The sequence below is a fragment of the Gekko japonicus genome, unplaced genomic scaffold (genome assembly GCF_001447785.1).
Source record: "Gekko japonicus isolate JY-2015 unplaced genomic scaffold, Gekko_japonicus_V1.1 scaffold1156, whole genome shotgun sequence".
Lineage (NCBI taxonomy): Eukaryota > Metazoa > Chordata > Lepidosauria > Squamata > Gekkonidae > Gekko > Gekko japonicus.
Genome location: NW_015168081.1, coordinates 520,493 through 529,595, shown reverse-complemented (window position 1 = coordinate 529,595; position 9,103 = coordinate 520,493). Strand labels below are relative to the sequence as shown.

Sequence of the window (9,103 nt, the reverse complement as noted above, 5' to 3'; positions counted from 1 at the left end):
CCTGATCTGGCCGGATGACCTTTTACTGCTGCTTCATGCTTAATGATTCCTGAATCTCTGCAGTTAGCTCAATACTCTAATTATATATCAGTTAAAGAGCCCTAGACATTTACCTTCTGTCTTGTAGAGAGGTCTCATCTGACCTGTAGCTGTACCAGCCCTTCTTGCTCCATGTTGAGAACAGTGACAATTTTTCAGGGGGAACGGATGGACAGGGCAGTTCTTTAAAAAAAAGAGAGAGAATGGGCAGACTAAAGCAGAAAGAGATGTGGAAAAGCCTTCTAGCGTTGATTTCAGTTCATCTTTATAAAAGCTCGTAGAAACGACCCTAGCTTGGATCTTACCAAAAAGTATCTCCGGACAGAACAGTTTGCACCAGCAGAGTACAGTTTTCTTACCCCGCCTCCTCTTGAAGCCTGAAATGATGCTCCTGGGGGACAGGAGACCCCCCCTCCGCCCAGAACAGCATGAAGTGGGGAATCAGAGGTTTGTCATGGAAAGGAGGAACCGGCAAAACTCAAACCTCTCCTTCTTTCAGAGTTTTTCATTGGGGTCCGATCCTTTATTATGTGAAGTCACCCTTAAAATTGAAATGGGCTGCATGTAGTCCCACAAATTTAAAGCAGAATCTCAGAATCTACATAGTGCCTTTTAATGGGATCAACCAAGACAAGGGGTGAGAATATGCAAGCTTTCAAGCTCTGCAGGACTCTTCATCAGATTTAAAGCAGCATCTCAAAAACAGAATCCACATAGTGCCTTTTAATGGGATCAACCAAGACAAGGGGGGAGAATATGCAAGCTTTCAAGCTCTGCAGGACTCTTCATCAGACTGGATTTCTCCTTAAAAAGGTATAAAGCAGGGATCCCGAACTTTTTTACACCTGCAGCCACCTTTGGAATTCTGACACAGTGTGGTGGACACAGCCAGAAAATGGCTGCTGCAGCTTCCAGTCACTCACACAGTGAAGATCCTTGTGCTGTGGTGGCAGCTACTGCCAAAGCAACATTTTTTTAAAAAAAACTGCACAGCCAATCAAATCTCCAGAGGCCAAAATCCCCACTTACTTTCTAAAAACACTTGGCGGGCACAGTGAAATATGTCAGCAGGCGCCCCTGGTCTAAGGGCCCTGTCTTGTAAGCATCCTGTGTGAAAGGCTGAGCCGATATGCAGATTTCAAATGGTGGTGTGTCAGTTGCACCCTTGGCCCTTCTAAGAGGGAGAAACCACAAACTGAGGATCTAATTGAACATGCAAAGGGAGACATGTGATCAGGTACTGGCCTTTGTTTTCTGTTTTCTGTTGATGCTTCCATTTCTGGCTTCCTCCTGGAAATTCCCTGGGATTACATAGATTTCAGATGCTGTTTCCCTGGGTGGCCCCCATTTGGTTTTTTGATAATTATGGGAGGGCCACCCTTTGCTATTAGACATATGATACTGAACTTAAAGAACTGCGGTGGCTCAAGTGGTTAAAAATCCCCACTTACTTTCTAAAAACACTTGGTGGGCACAGCGAAATATGTCAGCAGGCGCCCCTGGTCTAAGGGCTCTGTCTTGTAAGCATCCTGTGTGAAAGGCTGAGCCCATATGCAGATTTCAAATGGTGTTGTCAGTTGCACCCTTGGCCCTTCTAAGAGGGAGAAACCGCAAACTGAGGATCTAATTAAATATGCAAAGGGAGACATGTGATCAGGTACTGACTTTTATTTTCTGTTGATGCTTCCATTTCTGGCTTCCTCCTGGAAATTCCCTGGGATTACAAAGATTTCAGATGCTGTTTCCCTGGGTGCCCCCCATTTGGTTTTTTTGATAATTATGGGAGGGCCATCCTTTGCTATTAGACATATGATACTAAACTTAACTATGTAAGCAACTTAACAGTGTCTGCTTTCAGGTTAACGTAAAGCCTCTATTCCCTTTAAATCTCTCTATGTTTTACATTTACAGCAACCAATGACTCTGTTCTTCAGGCAGTATACACATAATAATGGAAAGTTATTGGATTTAAAAGCAGTGGCCTAGGCTGCCATCATACACAAGAAATAATCCACTTTCAACCCACTTTCAATGCACTTTCCAACTGGATTTTGCCAGTTCACACAGTAAAATCCGGTTGGAAAGTGCATTGAAAGTGGGTTATTTAATGAAATTGCTGAGCGGACGGGTTAGAACGGATAAAAGGAAGTCCTTCTTCACCCAAAGAGTGATTCACACATGGAATTCAGTGCCACAGGAAATGGTGGCGGCTACAAGCATGGACGGCTTCAAAAGGGAATTAGATAAGCATATGGAGCAGAGGTCCATCAGTGGCTATTAGCCACAAGGTATAGATAGGGGCTCTGGGGCAAGTGATGCTCTGTCTTCTTGGTGCTTGGGGGGGGGTCAACAGTGGGAGGGCTTCTAGTGTCCTGGCCCCACTGCTGGACCTCCTGATGGCACCTGGTATTTTTGGCTACTGACTGTGTGACAGAGTGTTGGATTGGATGGGCCATCAGCATGATCCAGCATTGGCATCTCTTATGTTCTCTTATATTCTTATGTGGGTAACTGGAGCCTTAAAATGGCGTCTCCCCCCCCCCCCAAGAAATAAATCCTACTTTCTGTGAGCATGAATTCTTTCCTTGTGCTTGTGGGGGCAGAACGATCCTAGGGGGAAAAGAGGAGGCGGGCTACCAAGATACAAAGCAGGGAAGTTAAAATCCATCTTGGTGTATAAAGGTGGAGGGGGGCTGCAGGTACTGGCAGAGAGCCCCTCTGAAGGACTCTCTCTGCCAAGACAGCAATTTCGTTTTCCTCTTCCGTGGAATGGAAGCCTAGCCATCATCCTGTGTGGACATGCTCATGGTTCACAAGCTCAAGGCCTCTTTTGCTCAAATGCCGTTCAAGAAATGTAACAGGCGTAAGAGGGACATAACAAAGGCTTCCTTGAAGCATACTCCTTTTTCTCTGAACATTTCGAAGAGGGGAACTTTAAAAAAAAAAACCATATTTCCTTTCTCCCTGCCCTGTCACAACCCTGCATCCTGAAGTGGGGGGAGGAGTAGAAATGGGTCTGATAACTGTGTTTTTTTGAAAAATATTTTTACAATAATTTGTACATATATAATAAATCATCTTCATCAAAAATATCAAAAATCATCTCCAAGAATCTCAAAAGCTATTGTGCAACCTTTTGAAACTTTATTTAACAGAGGAGGACTATTATTAAAGGTTGTACAATAGCTTTTGAGATTCTTGGAGATGATTTTTGATGTTTTTGATGAAGATGATTTATTATATATGTACAAATTATTGTAAAAATATTTTTCAAAAAATTTAAAATTATTTATATGTTATAATCATCTGTGCACGGTACTAGTTGTATGTTGGTTTTCCTACTTACTGTGGGTCCTTGTTTGGTTTTGTGAATTCTTGTATTTAGCCTGGCAGGAGAAATGGTGTGTGTGTGTGTGTGTGTGTGTGTGTGTGTGTGTGTGTGTGTGTGGAAGGGCATTGTAACATCAACGTCACTTCCAGATGAGAACTGGGATGTGACATCAGCATGCTAGGCGATGCTCTGGAATTTCCCACAGACTCTATGGTATGACCATAGAATGTTGGGGGAAGTCGGGAGCATTGGCTGATGTACCTACGTCGTGGCCCCTGGAAGTGACATTATTGTGTTTTGTGATTCTCCTTTCTGGCCCTTGCTCTGCCCCTGAAGCTCCCGGGGCTGCCAGGCGATGGCTTGGTTTTCCCTAACCGGGGGTTTCTCTTGCCTTCCTTGCAGGTCATCCAGCAGGCCTTGCACCGGCAGCCCAACACAGCAGCCCAGTACCTCCAGCAAATGTATGCCGCCCAGCAGCAGCACCTGATGCTCCAGACGGCCGCCCTGCAGCATCAGCACCTCAGCAGCACCCAGCTCCAGAGCTTGGCTGCGGTCCAGCAGGTATGTCTGGGGAAGCAGGCAGAAAGTGGGCAGGGCCTGGTGTGGAGAAGGGAAGGAAGGAGAAAGGCTGTAGGAAGGGGAAAGTAGAGGAGCCCTGCTCCCCTGTGGGCTCAGGGCCTTTTGGCCGTCAGGGAGGGTTTTGGGTCCTGTAAGGGCGTAGATGTGGATGAGGAAGTGTTTTTATATGGGTAGAGGGACCTGGAGCGTTCCCAGTATGGGCAGTGGGCCAGAGTAGGGCAAAGAGCCTGCAGGTTGTTGGGGCCTAGGGGACCCAGTGGAGAGGAGGCCGTGGCCCAGTCGTAGAGCATCTGCTGGGCATGCAAAAGTTCCCAAGATCAGCCCCCGGCATCTCCAGTTAAAAGGATCAGGTAGTAGCTGACAAGAAAGACCTTTGATGAAGAACCGCCGCCAGTCTGAATGGACAATAGTGACCTTGATGGACTGATGGTTTGATTCACTGTAGGGCAATTTCATGTGTTCATGTGGTTACAGGGCTATTTTTGGGCAGGAACGCACAGGAACGGAGTTCCGGCTGGCTCCCAAGTTGGCCACGCCCAGCAGGAACTCATTAGCATAATAGGCCACACCCATCAGCAGAAACTCATTAGGATTGGTTACATTAGGGGTGTGTGGCCTAACATGCAAAGGAGTTCCTGCTACAAAAAAAGGCCCTGGGTTCTGACAACAAACAAGGTAAACAGAATAACAAGCAAAAGGTGGGTGTGGCAGGATAACCACACTTCTGGTAACATGTGGGTGCAGTCTAATGTGCTAATGAGCTGTGCTGTCAGGGGCGTGGCCCAATATGCTAACAAGTTCCTGCTGTTGGGTGTGGCCTATTATGCTAATGAGTTCCTGCTGGGCTTTTTCTACAAAAAGAGCCCTGTATACCAATGGAGAAAGGAGTGGCTTGGGAGTTCAGACTGGGCCCTGCAGTTCCTGGGAACCTTCCTGGTCAGCTCTAACCCCCTTAGAACAGCTGTCCAGCATCTCGTTCCCTTCCACAGTGGCCAGCCAGGTAACCCAGGAAAGGTTCACACAAGCACAGCACGGAGACCAAAGCTTTCCACTGTTGCTTCCCCCCCTCTCCCAGTCTAATGGCACTTAGAGGTATTTTGCCTCTGCAGTGGCCACGCTTTGGGTTCCAATTCCTCACCCCACCAGAGTGCTCTGGAATGGGGGGGGGGGGCTGGTTTTGTAGGGTGTATAAAATAACTTTGGCACACATTCTTCAAATAACTTGGGTGTGTGTACTTTGTTTTTGGGTATACCTGAGACCATCTTTTTGGAACTTGCTGTGAACTCTCCACTAAAACAGTGCCCTCCTGGTACCAGGTTCCTCTTCTCCCGTCCCGGTGGGCTTGCTCTTAATCTGCCTCCTACCGCTTTTGTTTCCAGGCCAGCCTGGCAGCCAACAGGCAGAACGGCTCCTCTAGCAGCAATGGCTCCGCACAGACGCCGCCTCAGCAGCCCACGGTAAGACCCTTGTGCGCACTGCGCAGCTCCCTTGGGATGTCCTCGTCCTGCAGCTGGGGGGCATTGCATGTCTCCGAATCGCTGTAGCGGCATGTTCTCGTGGTGGGTTCTGAGCCTAGGCTGCGGAGGGCAGGGCAGTGCTTGCGGAGGAGCAACCCGTGTTTCCTTTTGGATGCTAAATGGTGGGGCAAGCGGTACCTGCCTTCTGTTGCAGCTCTCTCCCTGGGTTTCCCAATCGGTCTTCATCTCTCTCCCCAGATAAACCTGGCCACGTCCCCGGCTGCGGCCCAGCTCATCAACCGGGCTCAGAGCGTGAACTCTGCCGCCGCAGCCTCTGGCATCGCCCAGCAAGCTGTCCTGTTGGGCAACGCAAGCAACCCCGCCCTGACTGCCAGCCAGGCCCAGATGTACCTGCGCGCACAGATGGTAAGACACTCGGCGGTTTCCCTCTGAGCGGCAGAGCCTTTTACAGGCGAACGGTGCTGGTTTTGTGCAGCAGCCTTTGTGAGTCAGAGCTCACTCCATCTTTCATTGACCGTAGTCCTGTCCCTGTTCAGCTTCCCCTTTTATTTCTCTTGGCTGGTGGTGTCAAGGGAGTCACACTTTCTGTAGTTAAAATTTATTTTTTTCCTGCTCTGAAAGTCAGGAGCCTGTATGTATCCTCTCAGCCTTCGGAATTGATTTCTCCCCCTCTTCTCTCATCTTATATATTTATTTAGGGCTTGTTTTGTTGATTCGCCCGTACGCTTTGGCACGCAGGCGCGCAAATTGACCTGAGTCTTTCAATTATTTATACAGAGGTCTGTTTCTTGTAACTTTAAGACGAATAACTCCTGGGGAGTGTAGCCCGTGACCCAGGCTAGCCTGACATTGTCAGGTCTCGGGCACTAAGCAGGGTCAGTCCTGGCAGGCAGTGGCAAACCGCCTCTGTTCAAGTCTCGCCCCACAAACCTTATGAGGTCGCCATAAGCCGGCTGTGACTTGACGGCACTTTCCAGCACATGTTTGATCCTCTCCGCATGTTTTCCCCCCTCATAAGCACCGTGTCAAAATGGTTTCATGTGTAGCCTCTTCCTGTTCCAAGCCTTTGGCGTGGGTGTGCGAATGATTCCCCTTGATCCTCCGCCACTCCAAACCCCGTTGGAATAAAAACATTGAGTGGTGCTTCGGGAGAGCCTTCGGTGCTTCTCCAGGGAAAGATGACTCCAGAGTTTCAAGCAAAGCCCCCTTCTTGTACTGTGCCTCCGCTCACCCTGGCGCTGCATTGTGGTATGTAAATGATTTTTTTTTTACAAAGTGTTCCAACAATGATGTAATTCCTCCATACCCCCCCCCCCCCCCAAGTTCTCATGCTAGGATTTCTCTGCTGGAGCGGCAACGGGTGATGTATAAGGGCAACCCCCGTTTCCTGTGATTTCCAGGCTCAGCAGAGCAACCTTGTGCAAGTAGCTAGGAGCCTAGGCCGTGCTGTTCCTTTGTCCCCCCAGCTCATCTTCACGCCCACAGCCACGGTCGCTGCGGTGCAGCCGGAGGGCGCCACCCCCACCACTCAGCCATCCACCACCACTGCTCAGGTAAGATCCGGGGGCCAGTCGGCTCCAAGGGAGGGGGGGGGAGATCCAAGCCCCGTGGACCTTCAAGAAGCTGGCCCGTGATACCTAGCTGCCTTCTTTCACCATGGTCTTGCTCTTACTGTTCTTCCCAGCAAAGAGCCCCTGAGCACCCTTTGAAAGCCATTGCAGTTTACCACGCTGGTTTGAGACGGGCCACGGTAGCTGCCCTTGGTTTGGGCAGACTCAAGACCGGCCTTGGATGCGATTGGGTTTGGAGGGGATAGAGCATCACCTGTTTCTTTTCTTTTGCTCCCTTCTCATACTGCAGGTACAGAACTCAGCTCTGCGCACCCAGCAGACAGTGACTCAGGGGCTGACTTCCTCACCCGGCCAGCAGCTCCCTACTTTGGCCATGAAGCCTGCCCCAAACAACAACGGCAACCCCTCTGCTTCTTCGACCTCTCAGGGCAAGGCTGCAGGGCTGGCCCCTGGCACCAAGGGGGGCTTGCCCGAGCATTCACAGGAACAGCTTCGAAAGGGAGAAGGGGGCGGCGGAGGGGGCGGCACCGGGGCAGCTGGCAGTTCAGATGGACGGGGGAACACTGCCACCCGGACGGTGACGCCTGTCACGACTCACCCGCTCATCGCCCCGGGTAAGTGTCTTGCCCTCTTCCAGCCGGGCTCCAAGCCCACAGGGTGCCAGACAAGTTCTGTAGGAGCTGGGCTGGCTTGCAGGAAGGCAAGATAGTTGGCCAATAAAAGGCCAGACCCCAGTGGAACAGCAGCAGCAGGAGGCTGGTATTTGATGGGACTGGGTGCTTGCCCTTCTGTACTTGGCAGGGGGAAACCAATTTGATCTATTTGGGGTGTGTGCAGCCAATATCTTGAGTTTTAAGAGTTGGAATAATCTGAAGGTGCATACAAATATAGCACTGAGTGAGCAGCAGCTGGTTGTAAAGCAATCAGTGATGAATATTGGTTTTAACAAAAAAAAAGAGGGCAGGTGGCAGAGGTTGGTTTTTATCCGTTCTATAGGTGAGGTCTTTAAAAATGGTTGAGCATGCTTGCAACATGGTAGAGCGCTTGAATGGAAATTATCTGTCTCTGGAAAGCACCTATTGGATGGTACCTGGGATGTTAAAAATCCACCTCTCTCTCTGATGATTTAAGAGAATTTTAAATAACAGAAAAGAAAGAAGAAGTGTTGATGTAATTTTGTTATAACTTTATAACAAGTAAGCATTAACTTTAGATTTAGTATAAGTAACTGTATTTGTCGTTGAGAGATTTTGGAAGTTTTACTGGTATGGTCCTTGGAATTTTTCTTTTTTCTCGATTTTTTCTCTTTTTATTTTCTTTTTTTACTTTACATTTTTGTTTTAAAATTCTTTATATATGTATATACATATGTGTGTGTTTGTGTGTGTGTATATATGTATATATAGAACCCAGCTCTCTCTCACCTGCTAATTTTGAGCAATTTGACAACTCTTAAAACTATTTGCATTCTCTTGTCATGGAAACCGCACAATTGGGAGGAAGCGGGGCTCCCATTTTGTGGCCCTTTTAGTCCTGAGTCTCTGGCCAAGGATAAGAAAGTCGTTTCCACCATAGCAGATCAGAGCAGCAGCATTCTGAGAGTAATACGGTTTCTCAAGCCATCCTCCTCGAGGCTGAGAAATGACGAGCCAGGACCAGTGAGGAATACAGCTGCTGGAGGACAGATGTCCGATGGCTGCACATCTCCTCTTCTGTCTGTCCCAATCAACATCTGGATTGCCAGCAAACCCCTCAATGCTCCATGAAGTCAGCAGTCTTGAAGCCAGCTAGCAGGGAACGCCAGCGGCTTCTCCTGTGTGCTGATCCTTAGAGAAGGAAAAGGCTCTGGGATGGGGTTTCAGGCTCAGAGTGGAGCTGCCTGAAACTCCATCGCTTTCTTTAATAAAACGTACAGCTGCAAATATGTGCTTAGAAGTACATGGCCTGGGTTTGCAGCTCTGGTGGCTGGAGATGGGGGTTCGGCCTCTTTCTGGCGGGCTGCCTCCGACTAGCAAAACTAGAACCCGTTCTGCAAAAACACGGTCTTAAATAAAAGCAGGTGGAAGACATATGAACAGCAAGACAGAAATAAATGCTTATTTGT

General features: G+C 48.7%; 1 protein-coding gene across 1 annotated transcript in view; it reads left to right on the top strand.

The window, feature by feature from the left end:
• LOC107113362 (polyhomeotic-like protein 2) overlaps nucleotides 1–9,103 on the top strand; it is a 43,302-nt gene that overhangs the window by 15,255 nt on the left and 18,944 nt on the right. The window contains exons 2-6 of the mRNA XM_015414687.1: nucleotides 3,773–3,931; nucleotides 5,330–5,407; nucleotides 5,666–5,833; nucleotides 6,829–6,981; nucleotides 7,289–7,613. Coding sequence (XP_015270173.1) covers nucleotides 3,773–3,931; nucleotides 5,330–5,407; nucleotides 5,666–5,833; nucleotides 6,829–6,981; nucleotides 7,289–7,613 — 883 coding nt within the window. The remainder of the gene's footprint in view (nucleotides 1–3,772; nucleotides 3,932–5,329; nucleotides 5,408–5,665; nucleotides 5,834–6,828; nucleotides 6,982–7,288; nucleotides 7,614–9,103) is intronic.